Below are 24,301 nucleotides of genomic sequence, written 5' to 3' on the forward strand. Positions count from 1 at the left end.
GACCTCAGTGCCTAAAGGGCAGCGTTTGTCAATAGGAAAGATTCTCCTGTGAAAAATACATGCTATAAGCTCCAGTGGGCAACATTGGTTTTACATCTGTCTCCATTTTTTTCAAACGTTTGGACAAAATAAATTGACAAAAACATGTCATTTTGTTATGTAGATTGACAGGACTGTTCAAGTAAAAACATAATTAAAATTTTGGATAGACTTGAGATGTTGAATTATGTTTTTAATTATAGTTTGGTATTAATAAACCATTAACTAGGAATTTTGCCTCCGTAAACTCCTAATTTGTTGCTTATTAATAGTTAGTAAGGTAGTTGTTAGGTTTAGGTATTGGGTAGGATTAAGGAAGTAGAGTATGGTCATGTTGAATATGTGCTTTATAAGTACTAATAAACAGCCAATATGCTAATAATAGGCATGCTAATAAGCAACTAGTTAATAGCGAGAATTGGTCCCTATACTAAAGTGTTACCTGTAGTTTTATATGATATTATTTTTATATTGATATATAGATATTGGCTTTTTTTAACTGTAAAGAAAGTATTTACAGTATCGTCAAATATACCAGTAGTGACAATAAGAGTGATATTTAAAACCATCATTATTGTTTTCTTGATAATACTAAACATATGATAATATTGCGAGTAATCGAGGACTTAATGAAAATGAAATGTTTTGCATTAAGAGCCACAATGGTTGCAAACTCTTTCCATCTCCATACAGTTGAATTTTGAGCGTGATTCATTGGCCTAAAATAGAAAACACAATGTAAACAAGCTTAAAGATGAATTTCACTATCGTTATTTGTTTTTTTTTAATCAGTAGATATTGCAATACTATAGTTATTGTAAATTATTTTTGCCATGAGTACAAATCTGATATTACGTCCAATTATCAACACTCTAATATGATGATATTGTTTTTCATTTCAATTTTGGGAATGTCACAAGGATAATAACCTTAAGTAAATGATAGAATGTATAGAAATTCTTTAAAAAAATAACAAACGTCTCCTGTCAATCATAGGTTGGGTGGAATACCAACTGGAGTTGTTGCAGTAGAAACGCGATCAGTGGAGTTATCCATTCCAGCAGATCCTGCTAACCTAGATTCCGAAGCCAAGGTAAGTGCTTACAGAAAGTGTGTATTCCTGTCCCACATGTTCTCTCTGAGGATAATAATCTAGTATTTGTGCTCCGCGTCTTGTAGATCATCCAGCAGGCAGGACAGGTGTGGTTCCCTGACTCTGCTTTTAAGACCGCACAGGCCATTAAAGACTTCAACAGAGAGGGTCTTCCGCTCATGATTTTTGCTAACTGGAGGGGCTTCTCCGGCGGGATGAAAGGTCGTTGATTTAGCAAGTGAACTGGGTTTCGATTTAAGAACATATGCTTTGGTGATCTGTGATGGTATCTGCTAACATCTCAACTCTTGTGACTTCAGACATGTATGATCAGGTGCTGAAGTTTGGAGCTTATATAGTGGATGGACTGAGAGAGTACAGACAGCCGGTGTTGGTCTACATCCCACCACAGGCTGAGCTCAGGGGAGGATCCTGGGTTGTGATAGACCCCACCATTAATCCGCGCCATATGGAAATGTATGCAGACAAGGACAGCCGGTAAGAGGACCAGGATGTGAATCTGTATCTGTATTCAGGATGTGTATCTGTATTAAGTAGAATAGGGCAATGCGGCTAAAGAATTTTGATATTTAAAAATTGCTTCAAAAGGGTGTTTATTAGCATTGATTCTTGCAAAAAAGTTAAGTTATACATCTTTGCTCTGTCTCATTGGTCCACAATTCATATGTACAGTACGTGCCGTATATACGTGCATATATACAGTATACTGTATATATACACGTTATATTCTGTATATAACATTTCTAATATGTTAAAAACTTAATTTTTCACTTTAGTCAGAACATTAATTCCCTTTTTTATATTATAGTAATATCTGTAACAGATAGGCCCCTACCATATTATGAGATTTTATCCTTACTAGTGAAGAATGATTTTTGATCTATTGTTTGTTCTACAGTGGTGGAGTTCTGGAGCCTGAGGGAACAGTGGAAATTAAGTTTCGTAAGAAAGATCTGGTGAAGACCATGAGACGAGTGGACCCGGTGTACATGGGACTGGCAGAGAAACTGGGTAGGTTATTTTTGTTGTTGAGATTTAGAAGCAAATATCAACCACAGTAAGTGATAGTACTAGGTGATAAAATTTATTTTTAATTTATCGACGTATGTTTACTGAAACATACCAGTGGACTAGTTTTATGACTCTTGTTCAACAGCTATGACATAATGTTCTGATTTACATATTAAAAATGGCAATAAATTTGACATCTGGTTTGTTTTTGGAAAATAGTTTTTACCAATCGTCCAATTTTCCCGAGAATCGATTCGGTAATTTTAAGTCATTTGTATCATCACTAATTGTAGTTGCTATATTTTTTTTTTCATTTTCTGTTTGTTTGCTGACTTCCCTAAATATCACTCTCCACTGAAATGTTCTCTTCTCATTGGGTGTGCATGTGTGCTGTATTAAAGCGCCTACTGCCACATTGTGCTGATTGCATCAACCCTCTTTCTCTTTGTCTGTTCTCCCCGAGGAGACGTGTCAATCACAGGGGCTTCAGATCTATCAGACCCCGCTGCTGTTACACGCCTCCCTCAATCGATTACACCCTCAGAAGTCACTAAAGAGGACCGTGCCACTAAAGTGGCCTGCGGTATCGCAGACGGCCGCACTGAATGATTGGTTCTGACACGATCAATCTCTTTAAGACAGCCACAGGGCTGATGGGAGATCCTAGAGAGCTCCTTGGTGGTGCAGCATACCTTTTGATAGGGCTTGCACGATAATTTATCGCGAAAGTAGTAACGCGCTACATTTACTTCGTTACATTTACTTGAGTAACATTTTGGAAAATATGTACTTTTTAAGTAAAATTAAAAGTGTGTACTTTTACTCTTACTTGAGTAAATTTCTAATAGAAAATCTGTACTTTTACTTCGTTACATAACTTGCATTGCGTGACGTTCCTTCATTTTAAAATATGCTTTTTAAAACGCGTTGTTTATTTCAAGGTTGTCGTCTCTTTTTACGGGCATTCCCGAGTGATCGATTCTTTTGAGTCGATTCTTTTGAAAGCATTAATTGAACAATGGTCAAAACCATTTGAATAGGCTAATGAATCAGTTCAAATGATTTGTTCAGTTCGCAGCACGATCTGAATCATCTGAAGCAGGATTACTCACTCCTCGTAGCGCGAAACTTAAGAACACGCAGAACACAAAGAGCGTTGGATGAAGTGGATATTAATCTATATCTATACAATCAAAACTGAAAATGTGTCATATTGTTTGCCAGCAATGATAAATGCCCGCTATATGCGCGCACCCGCGCGACCTGTTCGTCAGACACTGCAACATGCGCGTTACCTGTCAGACACAGAGACGTGGGCTTGCAGAAATATACATTTGAAGAACAGAAGGAAGAAAACTTGTTGATGGGCGTGTGGTTCACTGTTTACTGTTTGTTTACAAGTAAGAGCGTTTCACAACACACACGTGACACAACACCAGAAAACATGAGCTTTGTTCAAAAATGTGTATTTCATTTAAGAGAGCACTGCAGATGTTCTAGATCATCTTAGGAAATGCTCTGAGTTTAGTTCATGCTTTAGTTTGACATGGTCTATTATTCTAAATAAGTTGTGTAAACTACATTGACATCAGGACTAGATGAAATTTACAGAAATGCTTGTCTCTTCTGTGTTTGTCTATTCTGTAGTCTGTCTCAGTATATTGCAAAGATATCTGCTTATGATAATTAAAAATATTGATTAAAATGTCATTAAAATATTGGCGTTAATATTAATTTTATGTAGTAGGCCTATATAATCAGATACAAAGTAACTAAGTAACTAGCTACTTGAGTAGTTTTTTCATTGCATACTTTTTTACTTTTACTCAAGTAAATTTTAAAATAGTGACTTGTACTTTTACTTGAGTAAAGATTTTGGCTACTCAACCCACCTCTGACTAAATCATATTGTAATCGAGCTGGCTGCGATATGCAATGTGTCGATATTTCTTTTAATGCGTAGCTTGTCCGTGAAGCACGTCTCTGGGATCAGTAGGAAATGCTGCTCGATCTAAAAGCAGTGCGAGTTTGAGTCGCTTATAATGTGCATTTGAAAAAGCAACACCCGTCAAACATGATCATTATAAATATACTTTATTATCATAAAAATACCTGATGAGGCTTGAGTAACAGTGATGAAAAGATGTCCATAGGCATTTCCTAGATTCTAGAAGGTGTTATGGTCTTCTTCTGCAGTGCATATTTGGAGTTTCCGCACGAGAGCGCCCTCAGGCTTTTGGATGCAGCAGCATTTTCCCGTACTTCACTCAAAAGCTGTGCATAAATCACGTGATATTTATCATCGGTTTATCGTGACAGCCCTACCTTTTGATATAAAGCTGTATGCTCAAATGTCTGAAAGTAGTTTCGTAGGCAAAATAGAATTGCAGAAATGTATTTGTTTCTTACATTACAAAACTAAAATGTTATTTGATTAAAAAGTGATATGTTGATAAGGCTAACTATTGCATTAATAATGAAGAAAAAGGAGCCAATAAAAGTTCAGTATAGTAATAAAATGCGAGGCAAATATGAATCAATGTCAATTTGTCGGTAGACTTTTAAACTGACAACAATAGAGATATGTTGTGCTATATTGGTTGTATTGTTTTGGTCATTGTTTGTGTGTGTTTGTATTTAGGCACGCCAGAGTTGAATGTAAGTGAGCGTAAGGAGCTGGAGGCTAAACTGAAAGAAAGAGAAGAGTTTCTGTTGCCCATATATCATCAGGTAGCCATTCAGTTTGCTGACCTCCATGACACGCCAGGCCGCATGCAGGAGAAGGGAGTCATCACTGTGAGTATTTACTCCCACTGCGTTCTGCACAAATCTGCCCTGCTGTTCACATTCTCCATTCACTTGTACATACAGTAGTTGTGTTTTTTGTTGAATGTGCTAGTATGAGATGGTAATACCGTAGTACCATACCATTGTACTAAACAAATTTGCTGTCACAAAAAAACATGAAGTTGCGCTCAAACGGATGGAAATCGCAGTCAAAAATATATAATCAACATTGTGCAGGGTAAATGAACAGAGTCCACTTGTATGTTTGTTGATTTTCTGTATAGACCTGAAGCCAGTGTGCTGAATATACACTGATTCAAGCATCGGTTATGCTTAACACACTTTTACACACAATAATTATTTTTTAGGGCAAAGCCCGTTTTCAGAAGCCGTCTCTTCAATCTACTAATACAACTGTGTGTAACATAATCTTTACATTTAATCCAAGTTCAATACTGTCTGTTAATGCCTTAAACCAGTGGTTCTCAACAGGGCCGTCGCCAGAATATACAGAACGGGGGGGGGGTTTCGTTTTCATAGGGGGGCATACTTTTTATGTTCTTAAAAACAGATATTCACCAAAACAACCACCCGTATAGTATTTGAAAAAACCAAGCGCTGGAGATTTGCGGTTAAAACATAGGTTACTACATGAGAGTATATATATATCTGGTTCCGTGCAGCTTGTGTTCAGTACTGTCATGCGCGAACCAGTGGGCAGGGCTCGAGAAGTAGGCGTTTATATTCTTCTGTGGAGGCGGTGTTCAACCTATCTATGATAGGTGCATTCCAGGACCTGCCGTTCGCTGATCCTCGTGTCAATAACAGTTGTTATTTCAGTAACAAGGGTGTTTTCAGGTCTGACACATACAGGATGTTCGCTTGAATACGATTCCCTCTTATATATCAAAAGCTCAGGTTAAAATTGTGGTCCTAGTTCACTGCACCTTTAAGGTTATTGATCGACTTAATGTATCATTAAAGGGGTCATATGGCGCAAAAAGGTGTTTTTTTGTGTGTCTTTGGTGTGTTATAAGTTGCCCATGCATGTTTTAGACACGTAAAATTGCAAAAATTAAAGTGTCTGAACAAAAGATGCATTCTATCTAAAAGCGAATGCTCACACAGACCTGCTTGAAACGCCTCGTGTAACCACACCCCCACAAATCTACGTCAGTTGGTGGTATGATTTGACTAAGACCGCCCAAATGTATACGCAAGTAAGGTGGACGTACCTGTCAGTGCAATTGCTTTGGAACCTGATGTTCCAAATATGGTAAGAGGCGTTACATTACCGTCACACGCTTGCAGTATTCGACCAATCACTACGCACTGGTTAACTGGCCAATCATAGCATGCCTCACTTTTCAGAGCGATGAGCTTTGTAAAAAATCTGTGCGTTTCAGAGAGGCGGGGCAAAGAGGAGATCCAAACATGCACGGTATGTGGAAAATACAGCGATTTGGAACCTTAAATCGTGTATACACATTGCATTACATCTAAAACAAAAGATAATATTTGTTTTAACCGTGTCATATGACCCCTTTAAAACAAGTGAAAATGTATTGCTAAATAATTTTAAAATGACTTTCATAACAGTTTAAAAATGGTTCACCGGTTCTTTCATTAGAAACATCTTGATCAAAAGGCTTCTGCTTAAAAGTATGCTTAAAATTAGTTTTAAGCACAAATCTAATGTGCTTGCATAAATGTAAACTAAATTCAAACTAACATAATTTAAAACAAATTATTTTAAAAATGATTTGTTTTTAAATGGATGAGTTCGACAAGTACCCAGCATACATAGGAACACCTTCAAAACGGTTTATAAAGCATCCCAGGATGCACCCTGATAGTAATAGTAAAGAATTAAAGAATCCTATGGTAGTACTGTGGTACAACCATTTTTGGTCACTATTATCTTTAGTGAAGCATTTTTAAGTTCATAAGTGAAATTTAGCATTTTTAATCATCAAATAGTTTATCTCTGAAATAACTTTAAAATAAGTTGAGCTGTGTGTGTGTTTAGGATATCCTGGAGTGGCAGACGTCTCGTCAGTTTTTCTACTGGCGTTTGCGACGGTTACTATTGGAGGACACAGTGAAGAAGAAAATCCAGTGTGCTAACAGCGAGCTAACCGACGGACAGGTTCAAGCTATGTTGCGCCGCTGGTTTGTGGAAGCGGAGGGTGCTGTGAAAGTACGTTGGCAAAATATCCTATCTTAATCTCTATTTTTTAACGTTATGTTTTTTGTTGTCTTAAAGCTGAAGCATTGGCACTTTTTTGCTCTATCGCATCTTCTATTTCAACGCTATTTCACACTTTACCTTTAATAAGTTGATCATTTGTTGATTTATGTTTCTTCTGGAAAGAATATTTTTGTTCACGGCTGCACCTATCACAGGGAAAAATCTTCATTTTTCTGAGGTCAGTGTTGGACCAGAGGATAAATGAAAAGTAGAAATGATCAGAATGGATGACGGGCTCGTGGAGCCCAGACAAGGCCTTCACCAATCATCACACCACACAGGTCCTGCCTGGAGCAGAGCCAAACCCCCGGGGCAGTCTAAAGGATCTGTGGAAGACAGTGTCTGGACCACTAATACATTACTCCAATCAGAGCGAGCTATCTTAAGCTACAATTAATCTCCACCCTGGCACGCACAGATAGGAGAGCAACACGCTGTTTCTTAATTAAAAGCAAACGGATTAAAAATGATTAATATGGGGCATTAAATGTTCTTGCCGACTACAAGTGCTTGCGGTTTTTGGAAGCACGGAAGCTCATTAACGCCTCGACAAATCTTCACAAGCACAAGTCCGGCTTTGTTTCAGATCAGCCTGATGTTATCAGCCTAAGCCTAAATGAAGAGCTGCTGAGCAGCATTGTGACTTGGTTTTCAAATAGAAACATTTTCCAAAAGTTTTTTTGGCAGAATGTGTCGAGCAAGCTCAAATCTAAATTGATGTTGTTGTTTTGCTTGATTTTTTTGATGCATTAATCTTTATTTTGTCTCTCTCAGGCATATATGTGGGACAGTAATGAGGAGGTGGTAGAGTGGTTGGAGAGGCAGTTGGCAGAAGAAGAGGGTGCCAGATCTGTCATCGATGAGAATATCAAATATATCCGCAGGGACCACATTCTCAAACAGATCCGCAGGTAATGTGGCATCCAGTCGTAATAGATGCATGTACACTGTGTAATGTCTGTTTTATTCTGCTTATACATTATTCTGCTTATACATTATTCTGCTTATTGCTCCGCTAACTCAACAAACAAACAAGTAAATAAATAAACATCAAATATTGAATGATTTTAGTTCATTAATTAGCTCATTTGTATAGACAGAACACACTTATGTGGGAAACGGGTTTCCAGAATGAACGGTCCTTTATTTATTTATATAGTCATTATTTAGAAATATTTGACAGCTGAATGGCTGATCAGCCGGTATCCAGTATTCCGAGAGCCATGTAATATGTTTAGTTGTTATATAGCGATGAAATTTTGCTTTAATTGCAATTACGATTTTGTAAAATGACACTAAATAGTTCAATGCGATAGTATTGATATAACAAAATAATTTTGTTATGCGGAGTAACACATGCAGTTTCTGCCAATCTCATATTAACCTTGAGAACCTATAGAGTAGGATTTCATACTTCGTGCAAGTCTTTAGTTTGATCACTTTTAAAAAAGACAGATACAGCTGTGTGATTATTTCCGAAAACAGGCGAGCTCCTGAACGCGTGCAGGGGGGCGGAACTAAAGCACGAGCACACAATACATCATTGCATTATTCTTGCATATCTGTTGATTCACTATAAGTTTGTGTTATTTAGCTTATGCACGTATGCACCGATTGCCAACAAAACACAGACATGACTCAAGTTTCACTTACCACGTGCGGTTCATGACCGGCATCTTTTAGCGCTGGGACCAACGATCAGTTTCAAACCGATGTTTCACCCCGACCCTAGACCGGGGTCGTAACATCCACCGTTTATATAACATTCATCACCGAAATGCAGTGAACAAACAAACACAGCTGAACTTCCCGAATGAAGCGCATTGATGGGCGCTCTTTCTCTAGCTGGTTGACAAGTAGGCATGCTTTTCCGGGAGAATTGTCCATTAAAGGGCTAAGAAAAGTTGTTACGTAACGAAATTTCATGTTCGAAAAAGCTTTCAAAAACCTATACGAACCTTGGGGGAGTGTATCGAGCACAGAAATACTACATCATGCGTCCAACTCGTTTTTTGATAAGTTGACCCTGTCAAGCATGAGAAGCCAGCACATTTAACATTGTAAAGAAGTCAGAATGCATGAAACTCTGTTGAACCATCCCTTTAAACATTTGTGCACATACACATGCAGTATCTGTCAAACGTGGTCCAAGTCTTTAAAACATTTTATTATATATATTTAATTTTTTCATCTCCAAAACTAATTTGGGAAACATTTTTGTAAAGTTGTCCAAACGTTTGACTAGCAGTGTAAAATATGCTCATTACGGTAATTATTATATTGTCAACAACATCTCACATTTCCTTTCTCACATAAATGCATCTGTGCATTTTTTATACCTCTACACACAGGTAAGATCTAGATCTATATTGTAAACACATTTTGATAATGTCTTGCATTTGTTTTTTCTTTCTGTCTTAGCTTGGTTCAAGCTAATCCCGAGGTGGCCATGGACTCCATTGTTCACATGACCCAGCACATCTCCCCAACACAGCGTGCCGAGGTGGTCCGCATACTGTCCAGCATGGATGCCCCCGCCTCCTCATAGAGCATCTACACAATCATCTCAGATGTCCGCTTCTAATGCTATGACTGGAAACTAGGACCAGATGAGCCAACATGGCAGTGCTGTGATTAACACTGTGGGCTATGATTCTGTTGAGGTGTTATGTCAGAAATATACTGCGTTTGTCCTCTAGAAAACATTTACAGATATCAATGCGCACCTTTAGACACTTTAGTCAAAAAAAATTTCATGCATTTTTTTATTTATACTTTTTGGCAATCTAGTCAAGTGCACTTTGATAAATAAGCAAAGACCAATTGTTATAGACATAGAAAATAAATACTTGTGGGATTTTTTTAACACTTAATAGGCACTGTAGAAGGCAATTGAGAGTGTTACTGTATGAGAGTGTTTAGCAGTTTACAGCTTTAAAGTAAAAAAAATTTATACTAGACTTAGGCTTTGCATGATAATTTTTCAGCCACACAAACAACAGTGCAGATGTTGAGATGTTGGATGTCTCATTGTCTTGCACACTGTTTACACTAAAAGTGAGCAATTTGAGACTCAAACAGATTGACAGTTTGTTGCAGTGTGAATGCAGTATTTCTTTACATGCAGATGGTCGAGTGAACCATATGACCGCATCAGCTTGTTGCATTCTCTTGTGGCTTAAACAACACATTGATTTTTAAAAGAAATGTATATCACTGATATTGTGCTATTATGCTGTTTTTAGCATAATTACATAATGCTGAGTTGTCATGACTAATTTATTAAACAATTTAAAAAAACTAGGTGATTTGCACTTTAGTTAAGACGGTGCATTATACTGTAAGAGCATCTGCACATTTTTAGCTGAATTTCATTGTCACCATTTGAATTCTAGAATGACATACGAAGTTGTAGTTTGTGTCTTGCATGGGTGAATGAGTAATACAATTCTCATGTCATCATGGTTGATGGCTGCAGCCGCTACTGGAAAACCTTGAGATACCTCTCCAGTGCTAAGCACTATAGCTTGACTCAGTAAACATGCCAACATTGTGATATGACATCTGCTTTAATCCTCGATAAGTGTTTCTAAATGTGTTCCTGAACGCAATCGGAAGACTGTCTAAATGGAGAATTTCCTGTGTCCAAAAATAATTGAATAAAATATATGATCTAACATGGTATTGTATTCTTTAAGTACATTGAGCTTGATACTTCATTTATTTATATAGCACATTTAAATGCAACGTTGTTACCCAAAGTGCTTCCCAAATTTAAAATACAGATATAACCAACATACACGCAAGACAACATTTGTAAAAGATTCCCACATCAGACTTTCCCTACTTCAAAGGCCAGACTGAAGAAATGTGTCTTCAGCAGGGACTTAAAAACCTTTATAGACGGGGCCTGCCGAATATACGTACAGGGAAGACCGTTCCATAACTGTGGCCCTACTACTGAAAAGGCACGGTCACCTTTTGACTGAGGGACAGTCAACAATGACTGATTTCCTGATCTAAGTGACCTAGCTGGTGTGCAAGACCCTAAGAGATCACTAATATAGTTTGGGGACAAGTTGTGTAACGCTTTAAAAACCCATAAGTTATATAATTATTTTCATTTCAATATGCTTTGTAGACGTTTAGAACTCAAACCTACCTCACCATTCCCCTCACTGAAATGACCCTGCCAAAAAATGTCAAATATCCGTATGAATGAATGTATGCCACTAGCATTAACACATTATCACACAGACCACCTATTTTTCCATTACACGCTTTTGTCAAAAGTGACACAAGGACATTGCCCCTTTGAAACACAATCTTGTTTCTGCCGACAGATAATCAGTGCTTGTATTCTTGTTCTTGAGAAATGGCAGACAGAGAAACGCATCTCCATTGATTTATCAATTTAGCAATCACTCCTATTCTGACCCCTCTTTGTGAGATGCACCGTCTACTTTCACATTATCTGCCAACAAACGCAGGGACCAAACTGAATCAAACCAATCCAGTAATCATTGGAAATGAAAGTGAGGAAGATTCCAGTGGTTCTGCATGCTTCCAAAGAGGAAAGTCAAAATGCAGTTAAGGTTTACCAATTATTTGCTCATCAATGTATCTGCACAATAACACATGGCAATGTTTTATATAAAGAGGCAATAAAAGGTGTAACGTTGAGATTTAATAGAAACACTGTTTCATTTACAGATATTTTCAGAGCAGACAATTATCTAAAACATATTTTTGAACAAACATAAAAACAAAATCATTAGCTGAGTCCAGGGTTTCTGAAGGTTTTCATCTCCAGCAGATACGTTTGGGAACAGTGCAGTTAAAGAGACAGTTCACCAAAAAATGAAACTTCGAAAATTTCAAACCTGTATGACTTTCTTCCTTCTGCAGAATACAAGAAGATATTTTGAAGAACGTTGTTAACCAAACAACACTAGACTCCACTGACTCAAAATATCTTCTTTTGGGTTTTGAACAACATGAGGGTGAATAAATAATGACAGTATTTTTATTTTTGGTGAACTATCCCTTTATTAAACTTGCTGTTAGGACACTGCGATTTAAGTATCGAGACAGATGTTTGAATCACTGTGCCATCACCGGACCATTGGCAAAAAGAGAACGATACAGCTCAGACCTGCAAACAGACAAAACAGAACCCAAAAGGTTAAAAAGAAATCGAACTCAATGGCAACATTCACTGTTCAGCTAAAAGAAAAAGGTTTACTAAATGTCATTCCGCAGTTGTATAGAGATATGCTGTATATATAAAGGTGTGTATAGATATATCTATCATACCCTGGTTCTTCAATGCAGCTCGTGCTAAACCTGCTGTCACCAAAGGCCACAAATCCTAATAAATAAACTATGGCCCTCTTTAATGCAGAGAGCACAAAAGCACACATGCAGACGCCTGAGATTGAGATGCTAATGTCCCAGAGGGCCGGAGCTGAGCCCAGGCCAACAGACTCACTTAAATCCTCAATCCCTGTTAGAAATGCAACACCAGTGTCCAGGATTACAGTAGACTGTGACGAACACACAACCCATACATATTCTGATTCTAACAGCACTTGCTGGGACGCTCCGGATCAAAGGGGAACGTTGAAACCAGAACCCAGTCTCTTGTGATGAGGTTTTACCCAGGACCCTCATCCGACCCTGTGTCCCCCATCTCTTCCCCTCACCCCGTTGGGAACAAATGCATAGTGATTATCTATTGAAGCCCTGCAGTATTCGTATGCTGTGTATCCGCTAGCTTGCCCTTGTGCGAGAGAGAGAAAAAGTGTGTGTGTGTACTCCCATCCCGCTATATCAGCATTAACATTCATGGGGCCAGTGGTGCGTGTCGTGGCTATAGAACTGCTGTTGAGATACGGTAATGTTTGTGTGTACGAGTGTATCGGGCTGTATGAGGAAAAGGTCGCCTTGTATTTCTCTCCTGCAAAGGTCAGCCGTCCCTCTCTGATGCCATTGACATACATCATTATTACTGTGGCGCAACGATTGTTATGTAAATAAGATGCATATGTTTGTGTGTGTGCATGTAATGGCTGGCGAAGGTCACATTCCAGTTTGTGTCATTTACGGTACCGATAACACGGCTGGTGTTCACACATACTGAGATCTGCGCCGATTCTCTTACAGATATCATTTATAAACTTTTTTTCACCAACAGCAAGCTACTGCACAGTTATTGTAGCCACATTTGTTATTTTTAAAGCAACACTTCAACGTTTTTCGACCTTAAAATGATGTTTCGAAAATTACTTAAGTGGTAGAACAACTCTTAACTGGACAAATTCTACTCACGCTGCTATCTGAGCAGCAGTGTTGGGTAAGTTACTCTGAAAAAGTAATTAATTACTAGTTACTAATTACATATTCAATAGTGTAATTAGATTACTGTACAAATTACTCTCTCCAAAAAGTATTTAGTTACTTATTACTAATTACTTTCTATATCCTATATCCACATTGATTAGTTAAGTGATTCAAGGATAGACATGAAACGGCTTATTTAATTCATTCAAATAAATCATAGTAAACTACATAAAGTAATATTATTAACTGACCAAAGTATTACAAATGTGAGAATTATACATTAAAGCACGGATTTTAAAGTTAGACATTGAATTTTGATGTCAATTCCACTATTGCACACAGAAGTAACTGTAATTAAATTACAGAAAAAATAAGAGTAATGCCTTACTTTACCTTTTCAAGGGGAAAGGAATTAAATTACAGTAACTAATTAATTAGTAACTAGTTACACTGCTGCGCAGCCCCATAGAGGCTACAACCACACTTTGTACGTTCTGTGTTCAGGTCGGTACACATAGCCCCGCCCATCCCCTGCCTGCGGAAGAGTGCGACATGGTTTCTGTCGGTACACGATCCGGGATGCCTGCACGATCCGTTCGCGCATGCGCATAATGACGTAGTAGACAATTCTGTTTAGCGACGACACTGCACGATCTGTTCCACGCTTGAGCACCTTTGTACCGCGACTTTCACTACTGTCCACCTCTGGTCTCATGTCACTTCTGTGTGCACACTATGCGTTGAAATACTCTGTAACGTTTCCCCAGACTTGTTTGTAGTTCTTTCTTCATGTAAGTGCAGATAGTCTAGGCAGAAATGCATATTATGTTCCTTATTGTGTTCTGTAACCACCATTGAAGGGATTATTCCTCATTTAGATTATATAGATAGATATATTAGCCTATATATAGACCCATACTAATACAAAACGAGTCGATTTAAAGTAACTAATATTAGCAGCTTTTAATAAAAACCGTCTTTGACAATACTACTGACCTCAGATCGAAACACGGCAAGTTAAGTAGGCCTAATGCCATGCAGCAATGAATCGCAAAGGGGAGTATGGAGGAAACTGAAGGTTTGCAGTGACAGACTCTCAAGACTCAGACTTTATTCCACATGTAACCAAAATCGTGTATGTTCATGTAACAACTCCTTTATTATTTTGGATTGGCAACCACGTAAACACATCGTAATGCATAGCGTAAGCTACATTTTAAAACATCAAAATAGACCCGCCGTGAACTGTTAAATGAAAAACACGACGTAGCCTACAAAAATATGCCGCCAGTTGTGCCGTCTGGCCGTCAAGCGTTTCATCGCATGCTTGATACCAATAGTGTAGGGAAACCGTGAAGTTGTTTACTACGTCATTATGCGCATGCGCAGAACGGATCGTGCAGGCATCCCGGATCGTGTACCGACAGTTTCCAAACAACGTTTCTGCATTTGTTCTGCAGAGCGCGTACCCTGTGCGTACCCTACACCGTAGTCTGACGCGCACCTCTCCAAAAATGTAACAACGCGTCAACTCAACGCGGACCGCAAGCGCTGTGATTGATCGGTTTGGCAGCATCGTACTTCCTTCTATTCATTTCTGGCGTCTTCTTCCGGCAAGTTCAGAGTCCACAAAAGAACAACATGGCGAGCATCGACATCGACCAAGTACTGAGCGTCTGATTGAAGAGGTTCGGAAATGCACGCATCTGTATGACTCCTCTTCGGCGGACTATAAAGACTGTCAGATGGCGGCGAATTCTTGGAGAGAGATTTCCTCTAACGTCGGTTTGGAAGAGTGTCAGCAAAAGACATGAAGAACTTCGCACTTTATAAACACTGTGCACGATCTTTTACTCTTTATTGGCTTTATAGTTTTATTTTTTGTTTTACCTTTTATTGTTACTAGTTTTTTGAAAGTTTTATATTTGTGTTAATATTGCATTGTATACTCATCTATACATAGTTTGCACTTTTACATATTCTGTTCTTTGACTCTTTTGCAAATAAAGAACAAAATTGTGACACTTCCAGATCTTGGTTGCATTTCGTTTCATTTTTAACTAAACAATTAATAGGGTGAGTTGTCCATGACAAAATATGATATTCTATCAGGGTATCATTTCAATACACAGTTTTGACATCTATGTATGTGCTCTGCGTAAATGAGTACACCCCTTTGAAAAGTATACTTTTTTCAACAATATCTAAATGAACACACATAAAAATCCAAAATGTGGACAAGACTAAGTTTAATATAACATCTGTTTAACTTCTAACATGAAAGTAAGGTTAATAATATAACGGATTACACATTTTTCTGTTTCGATCAGCTCCAACTCCATTAAGATTCGATCAGCTTTCATTGTCGTTTGCATACACTAGCATACACACAAAACATCTGCAAAGAAGAGCAAACCCGTGAAAACATAAAGAGCCAACTAGCGTTTCGGCGGTTTCGGCGGTGTAATTGCAGTATGACGCATACTCTCAACGCGGAACCATAAATGTTCACGACGGCGTCGTCTACGTACGTAGGCTACGCCGTAGGTCCTACGCAGAAGTAAAAAAAAGTATTTACGACACTGGTAACACACAATTGCGCTTATCAACCACATGGGGGAGCCGTGAGCAAAAGTTCAATAGTGTGGCTTTAAGCAACTATTATTTGTAAAGCGTGAAATTTTTACAGTAAAGGATAACGTACACCCAGTATGCAGTATTTAACTGAACTTCCATATATAACATCGTTCCCTTCTTGTTTAATAATATACCTAAAAAAACTGCCGTGCAGTATACACCCCCTTTGGTACTAAGCAAATATCTTCAAGTAATTGACGGCAGATATTCTGCGTAAGCTTCTCATCTGGTTAAATATGTAGCACAACTTGCTTCCGACACTTTCAAGTGCTTCATGTTTTTGTCCACTACGTGCTCAAGTAGAAAAACGCTGTGACCGTGATCACCAGGCCAAGTCCATCCGTCACCTGCAGCTCTTCATCAATCCACTCTTAGCTAGAATCTCTCCTCTCCTCTCTAATCCTGCCTACACATCTGCATCTCTCCTCTACAGCACCCCAAACCCAAACAGCATAACGCTGGAACCCTAAAAACCCCCTTTAGAATAATTACGGTGTCAAGTATGTGCTCAAAACCTAAAAGAATGGATCACACAAAAATTCTCAAAGTAGGATTTTTCTCATGTTGTTTGAACATCACACCACATGGATTTAATCCATGGAACACAAAGGGATATTTAGCGAGCCGTTTTCAAATAAAAATATGAACAGGAAATAAAGTCTCAAAATGATCGTCACATCAGCGATCATCGTTACCTTTTAGTGTACTACACCTTTAGCAGACAGCAAAGAGGTGTAAAGACGGCAAATGGGATCAACACACTAGATCTGATCCAGAATCTTCCTAATGAGTGCAACAGAACAACTGTATAGAGCACATGTGTTACTGCACACACTACACACAGCTATGATTTCCTTTTGTTCCCATTGGAGTCCTGATCGCAATGTCAGGGTTTATTCTGCATTAACAGTCCGGATGTACGTTATCCCTTACAAAAACATTCTTATGGTTTGCTCACTTGGGTGCCACTTAAACAAAAAAGTTGTTACCAAGTAATGCACAAATGTCTTTTTTGGAACCACAGGAAGGCGTACAAAAAAACAAAAAACAAAGAAGGGATTAAAGCTGAAATCTTTGAAATGTCTGTGTGTGAGTGTTTGTGTATGTGCATATCTCTAGTGCATGTTTGATTAGTCTGTTCTCTGTTTGTGGAGGATTACTGCTGGCTGACAGGCACACAACACAACTGAACCATTCATTAAACACACACACGCGCATGCACACACAGCGAGGACTTCCTGCTGCTCTCCTCACTGCAAACATAAACCAACAGACATGCACAGTAAAATCTGAAGACAACAATATCTGAACAAAACTATTCGGTTGGAGAGAGCCAATGAGTTTTGAGTACAGGAATAATGCAAAAATCTGTATTCGTTTGTCTTTCTTCATGGAGCACAAAATGAAAATTTGTTTATATGTTTATATTATTAATTTCCATACAACAAAAGTGGATAGGGAACAGAAAAGTACCATAAAATAGTGCTTGTGTGCAGTGTTAAATGTGTTATAAAGCCATACATCAACAAAAATAAAAACTTGAGTATGACACGGCAGTCTCTACATTCACCCATTTGTGAGGAATGCAAAAGGGCAGCTAGAATGCTAACTGACACTCTGGTTATAGTCCATTACTCAAAGTACTTAAGTTCTTAAAATTGTTTTCTTTTTTATCTTTTTTTTGTAGATGTTTCAATTAAAAGTAATAAATACTTTATACCCTATAGTTTTACTAGGAGAACCGTGAATAACGCATGCGATCATAACACTCACCGGGCGTCATCTCTCATGCTGCTGTTGTCCAGAGGAGCCATAAAATTCATCAGTTTACTATGAACATGGAACCTGCCAATAAACAAACACCACCTTATAACTGCAACAAAATATACACAATCAAACATATAAATGATGTAAACATTAAGAAATCTTATACTGAATATCTAAATCTTTAAAAATCTATAAATCTTAATACTGGACTATCTGCTCTGCTATGTTTTGGCAGTAGCAATTTGAATTCTGATGAATTTATGTTTATCTTTAACAATAACATAAGCAGTCTGTGACAAAAATTACAGCTAAAAATATCAATATCAAATCAATTTAATTGTTCATGTGTAAATGTGACATGCCTGAACTTCTGGGAAAGACTTCACACACATAAAAAAAAAAATTCCATTACGAATGCTGTCAAAATCTTTTTCTTTTTTTTCAAATATAGAGCTTTTCACAATTTTGCATTGTTGCAAAGAAGCTGTGCAATAAAGTACAGGAAACCCTTAATACCCCTTGGGTATTTGGTGCATCTCTTTTAAAGCATCTCTGATGTTGTCTGAGAGACTGAAAGCTTACCTGATCTTCCTGCCTTTGCTAGCTTTAGTGTCCACCTTTTTCTTGATTTTACTGCGTAATTTCTGGATGGCGAGCCACTGCCTGCGAGGTCAGAGGTTGGGTTATTATTATGTTCAAATCTTTACATTGTACACGTGCACTCACACCCACCTTCCCATGGCCACTTGATCATTGGGGTCGACTGCACTTGTTTTGCGCTCGATAAGTTCTCGAAGGAGCTGCAGAAAGTACTCAAATACATCAGTGAACAATAGCAGATGCAATGTGATGCTAATAATAAACTGCAGGAGGTTAGAATAAGTGAATTACAAAATCAAATAAAAATCCATTTATCATTCATTCCGCTTCATACCTGGTGATAGAAGTCATCGTCATCGAAAATCTCCTCATCCAGATCTTTGAGGTGCAAATTAGCTTTTATTGCCAGTTCTGCTGCCTGAAACATCAGAACGTTGCATGTCTTGAATGTCTTCAAATGTTACTTTTATAAAAAGTGTATTACTGCCCCGTGTATTAATAATTTGAGTCACTTATGGTGTACAGTACATGCAAAAAATGTTTTGTTACTTATTTCCAAACAGTAACAAAGCTTTATAATGTCCCACTAAATCTGCATTGGAGCATAATTATGCCAAAAGTAAATTCACTAATGTCTATTCAAATCATTTTCAGTAAGAGGTGCTTATAATAGGTCTTAAAATAAATACAATCTTTTTTACACCAGTACTATGATTGTCATTAAACTGCAATATATTCCTAAATTTACTTACTATAACCCACACTAACTATAGACCCGTTGACTCAAGAAGAGAGGTGCATTCTATAAGCTGAGAAGTGTGTCCTACCTCTCCTTCTGTGATGGCCGTGTTCTCTATTTCCGGTGCAATGGGCTCCGGTTTTCCCAGAACTCTGTACTGAGACCTGCGAGTCTGTGTACGTCTCACCAGCCTCTCTTTATCCATTAAAACCTGCTCCACCTGTGTCAGAATGTTCCTGTCAAATGCTCCAAAGCCCTGTGTGATCGAGAAGTGCAAGAAAAAGCAAGCAGTTAAAACCTAATAAAACCATTTTAAACATTCTTTAATAATTATTACACATGCTGTTTTTGTCTAGTATGAATTAGAATGGAACATTTCATCACTATTAAAAATGGACGTGACTTGGGTGTAAACACTTTATTGAGCATCCGTGTTCTTGTTACCTTATTGGTCTTGCCCATTGTGAGCCGCGTCTTGTCGTACCATTTTTGCAGGCTGGCGTCACGGTACGGTTGAAAAGCAGCAAAGCGTTTGGCCATGAGGCTGGGATACTCTGCCATTTCCAACTTTCGTTTGGGGGGACCTTTTCGACCTGCCGCCTTTTCGTCAACGTCATCCACATTTTCCTCTTCATCATCACTGTTTATCTCCTCATCATCTTTATTATTGCTGTGTGAGAAGTAAAACGATGCGAGACATGCAGGACAAATCGTTTTTAATGACTTTGGTTGAACTGACCAACATGCAAATACATTTCAATAAATAAGCACACATCATACATATACAGGTGTATGTGGATTGTATGTTAATAGAAGAAATTAATGGCAGAAGTTAATACCTATTAGCTGACCAGGTCTTGCCCTGCGAGATTCCTCGGGTTTCTGGGTTTTGGTAGAGTAGCTGATCTTGGAGCTCCAGCAGGGATCTCTGTAGAGCCTTCAGGGCTTTGTGACCTACCACACACACATTGGAGCTTATCATGCGGCACCTGTCTAACCACAGCATCAATTTAGCTTGCTTCACTAAATATAGGGTCATTACAACTCGCCTCGTCTGATCCTAGTCATACCTGCACTAAACAAGTTAAAAACCACAAAGAAAACGTGTGAAGAAATGAACTCCACAGCCTGATGCATGCACACCACCAAACAAGATTGAAAAAAGTGAAGTGAAGCTATAGGTAAACCAACTGTAGGTTAACTTGATGAAAAATGTAAAAACTGTGGCGCTTTCAAAGCATAGCTTGTTTGAGTGGTCTGATCTGTCAACTGCTGGTGTGAGTTTTTCAAATGGCGCTAGTTTGTCAAAAATCTCCAACCTTAGTTTAGCGTGTACCGCATTCAGTACAATGTTTGCACAAAGATACTCAATGCCACCATCATGCTTCGGACAGGTATGAGACTGAACCTACAATTTCAACTGGCAAAGTAGGTCTAATTCTCTAGGACCAAAACAGTATAGACTATGGATGGGACGATTAATTGTGCAATTCTTCAGCTCAGTTTCTCAATGAATTACGGTTAAATACCGCCACATGCGAAAGCCAGAGGGCGCTCTAGCGCAGAAACTCCAAATATGGGCCGTAGAAGGAGTACAATTTATACACTTACTTCCAGGAAATGCCAATGGGCATATTCTATCGCTGTTCGTCAAAACTTTTCTGGTATTTTCATGATAATAAAGTATATTTATAATGATGATGTTTGACAAGTGTTGCTTGTTCAAATGCACGTTATAAGCGACTTAATTCCTTAGTGGTTTATAAAAATCCATCTCAAAGCAATGTGCTGTTCAGAATTCAGGAGGACGGCTCCACATCAATCATTTGCTGGCTAAAGGACCACTGCAATAAATATGCAAATGAGAAGCAGGCTGCCTCTGTTAGCACCCAGATCTGCATGAGAACGAAGGTGCGCGCAAAGGTTTGAATTGCTCAGAGCCGGAAGAATCCGGATATTAAAACTACAACTGAATTAATTGATGTCGAGGCTGCAGTTCCTCGGGGCGTGCCAGCTGACTGCACATAAGACAGCAGGTTTAAACAACAACAAACAGTAGCCTACTATTCTTCTTAGAGCATAGATCAAAAATTACTCACACTTACATGATGTATAAAACCAGACAACTTTTAGAAGATATAAAAATTAAAAGTTTACAATGTTTCTCTCCTGTCAAGTGAATAAAAAACTGACATCCTCACTTGCTACAGTTTTGGAGTCATTTAGAAGTTTTCCCCAATAAAATAAGAATGTAGTCGATTATGGTTTTGTAAGGCTACAACAAACTTTCTGAATAAAAATATTTTGATATTCTTATCCTTCAAACGCTAAGACAAAATACCTGTTTATATAGACGTTTCAAAGCAACAACATAAAGAAACATTACTGCGCATGCACGCTTTTGTGGTCCAAACTTAAATTCCGGTACACTACACATCCCCTGCAGATTGTTTCTGATAACAGAAATAAGTAAGTTACATTGGCTAGCAAGTTAAAAGTATGTTTAGCCAGTATTATTACAAGTAGAGGAGTTAGCTAATTTGATGAATTTTATTGTATATTAATTTGATTAAATAAACAATTTATTAAATAGGTTGTGTAAATTTGTCATTTAAGTTTAGCCAAGTAACGGTTCCTCTCATAGATATAAATAACTAGATGCCGCATTAGCATCTGTTTCTATAGGCCGCTATACGCAGGTCGTCCGCCATATTGGAACAGTGCGAGCCGGTGCGTTAACACTCAAGATCAAGCTGACCGTGTATGATTATGAAAACATATTTATTGTTGTGTAAACTCAAACATTATATCTGCTACACTAACAGATAAAATTAGCGAAATTTTTCCCGAATGTAAATCCCTGTGGTTTTCACAGCCATGGCTGCGCAGCACCATCTAGTCAACTGTGAGGGACGTCAGTGGACCGTTCCAAGAAGGTGGACACGTTTATGTGCCTGGAGCGCTTGAATGCGGCATCTTGTTATTCATATCTATGAGAGGAACCGTTACTTGGCTAAACTTAAATAATAAATTGTTTATTTAATCAAATTAATATACAATAAAATTCAACAAATTGGCTAATATATAAAAAATATTTATACAAATTCATATTAATATAAATTAAAACCAGTTATATTAACAGCAACCTTGCCAGACCGATCAAACACAGACTGGAAGTAAACTTCGGACCAAGCGTGTGCGTCCGATGAAACTGACTATAGTATAAGTATTAATTAACTTACTATTTTTTAAGGCTTCTGCATATTCGGGCCCTCCCCTACTCTTGAACTCTGGGAATGTCTGTGATTGTGGAAGCTGATTGGCTGTCACAAGAGCCTTCTGCATTTTGATTCGTCCTTCAAGCAAGACGTCCCAAAGAGCTGTGAAGATTTGAGAACAGCATAAAAGGCGAGTAAAATACAGATTCTGGTAATTTATTACAAATTGCTATTGATTGATTACTTTTTTGTGTGTAAATTTAAACTCTTCCATACCAAGTTGATTTTGCACTGCTTTCCCCTTTTGAACCTCTTCATCCACCTTCTCTTTAGAGAAAGTCCTCAGAGCAGATTCCTCCTCTTCCTCAGAGTCTTCCTCACTCTCTCCTTCCTCCTCCTCATCCTCAGAAGAGTCCTCCTCATCTTCACTGTCTCCCAGATCATCCATCCCCTCTGTGAATTTCATCAAGTCTGTGCCCTTCATTTTAGAAATTAAGCTGGACATCTGTGAGCTATTGTCTCCAATAAGATCCTCTTCATCATCGTTGTCATCTTGGTCTTCATCCATCTCATCATCTTCATCCTCATCATCAATGTCATCCTCCTCAACATCGTTAATGTTCGCCATGTACTTATCAAGCATTCCACTTTCATCATCATCATCATCATCATCATCGTCGTCGTCGTTTTCCTCTTCATCAGCTAAAAAAGTGTGGTGGTATAAAAAATGTGTTACTTAATTTATAAAAAGCATTGTTTTTAAATTAACTAAAAGATTACCATTGTTGGCATTCAATTCTTTATTAAATGAGAAAAAGTTAAAAACACTTCAATGATGTATAAGACGGTAAAGTACTATATTATATACCATATGTGCTAAATAATTATCATAAATATACTATGGTAGTTGCATGGTATTTCAAAGTACTTTAACAATTAAAATAATACCATAGTACATCCCAAAAAAAAGAGTTATTTTTATAGTATTCACCCGTCATCTCACCTGTTCCAATAAGCTCTTTCTGTAGCTGTTTTCTGGATGTTGCCTTGCCATGATATCTGCTATCATTATCTGCCAGAATGGTCGCAGTACGCTTCCGCAAATAACCAGATGCAGATTCTTCATCATTATGACCTTCATCAAACCTCTCTACGACTTTAGCTTTAGTTTCTGCAATTGACATGAATGTTTATTTAGACCAAGGTAGAATTATGATCATACAATGCTCATTAAGTTACCTATGACCAACATGTCAGATACACAAAGCTAAATATTAAGCTATATTTTCTTCAAATTACAAAGACAACATAGTAATACATTCACGAGTGTATTCACTTGTATACATTTAATAAATAAAAGGGTAAATAAATGGAAAACAATGGGTAAGTTACGAAGTACAAACGTAAGTAAGAAGTACAAGGTTTCGTTGAGTTGTAATTCTCAGGACACTAGCTTATTGTAGTAAAAACAATTGATTACCACTGATATAGTATCAAATTCAACCAGATCTTAACTACTAGTATAAAACTATAAGTTTGATAACTGTTCACGGAACAATCATGCAGACACATCGTGCTGGTACTGGAGGTGACAGATCTGCAAATATCTCTATCACAAAATAACTTTAACAAATAAAAACAATGAAAGAACGGCAGATGTGCCATATTCGTAATACCTTCATCTTCGTCGTCTTCGGGATCTACAAAGTTTGGTAAAGGGTTTAACAAATCCTCGAGCTGCTGTGATATGGAAGCCGCCATGTCTGTCCCACGCTGCCAGTGACGTCATCAACGCG

The 24,301-nt window shown here is 37.9% G+C and overlaps 2 protein-coding genes across 6 annotated transcripts in view; one reads left to right on the plus strand and one right to left on the minus strand.

Moving 5' to 3' along the window:
* acaca (acetyl-CoA carboxylase alpha) overlaps positions 1 to 10,878 on the plus strand; it is a 46,988-nt gene extending 36,110 nt beyond the window's left edge. For 4 of the 5 annotated variants that reach the window (XM_057352218.1, XM_057352225.1, XM_057352236.1 and 1 more), the window contains 8 exons: positions 1,036 to 1,132; positions 1,219 to 1,354; positions 1,453 to 1,630; positions 2,052 to 2,164; positions 4,806 to 4,960; positions 6,981 to 7,151; positions 7,977 to 8,113; positions 9,624 to 10,878. In XM_057352218.1, the coding sequence (XP_057208201.1) occupies positions 1,036 to 1,132; positions 1,219 to 1,354; positions 1,453 to 1,630; positions 2,052 to 2,164; positions 4,806 to 4,960; positions 6,981 to 7,151; positions 7,977 to 8,113; positions 9,624 to 9,750 (1,114 nt within the window). In that variant the 3' untranslated portion in view covers positions 9,751 to 10,878. Of the gene's footprint in view, positions 1 to 1,035; positions 1,133 to 1,218; positions 1,355 to 1,452; positions 1,631 to 2,051; positions 2,165 to 4,805; positions 4,961 to 6,980; positions 7,152 to 7,976; positions 8,118 to 9,623 lie in introns of those variants that run through there. The other variant, XM_057352253.1, reaches the window with a different exon arrangement.
* Positions 10,879 to 11,874: 996 nt separating this feature from the next.
* Positions 11,875 to 24,285, minus strand: aatf (apoptosis antagonizing transcription factor). Its single transcript, XM_057327630.1, has 12 exons — positions 24,182 to 24,285; positions 23,509 to 23,676; positions 22,782 to 23,207; positions 22,530 to 22,667; positions 20,127 to 20,241; positions 19,732 to 19,957; positions 19,376 to 19,543; positions 18,883 to 18,966; positions 18,681 to 18,748; positions 18,531 to 18,611; positions 17,955 to 18,026; positions 11,875 to 12,357 (listed from the first exon to the last, which is right to left on the minus strand). Exons 1-12 carry the CDS (start codon positions 24,264 to 24,266, stop codon positions 12,306 to 12,308), a joined length of 1,683 nt encoding a protein of 560 aa, XP_057183613.1. The 5' UTR covers positions 24,267 to 24,285; the 3' UTR covers positions 11,875 to 12,305.
* Between the last annotated feature and the right edge of the window lie 16 nt (positions 24,286 to 24,301).

Source organism: Triplophysa rosa, linkage group LG2 (assembly GCF_024868665.1).
Source record: "Triplophysa rosa linkage group LG2, Trosa_1v2, whole genome shotgun sequence".
In the NCBI taxonomy this organism is placed as follows: domain Eukaryota; kingdom Metazoa; phylum Chordata; class Actinopteri; order Cypriniformes; family Nemacheilidae; genus Triplophysa; species Triplophysa rosa.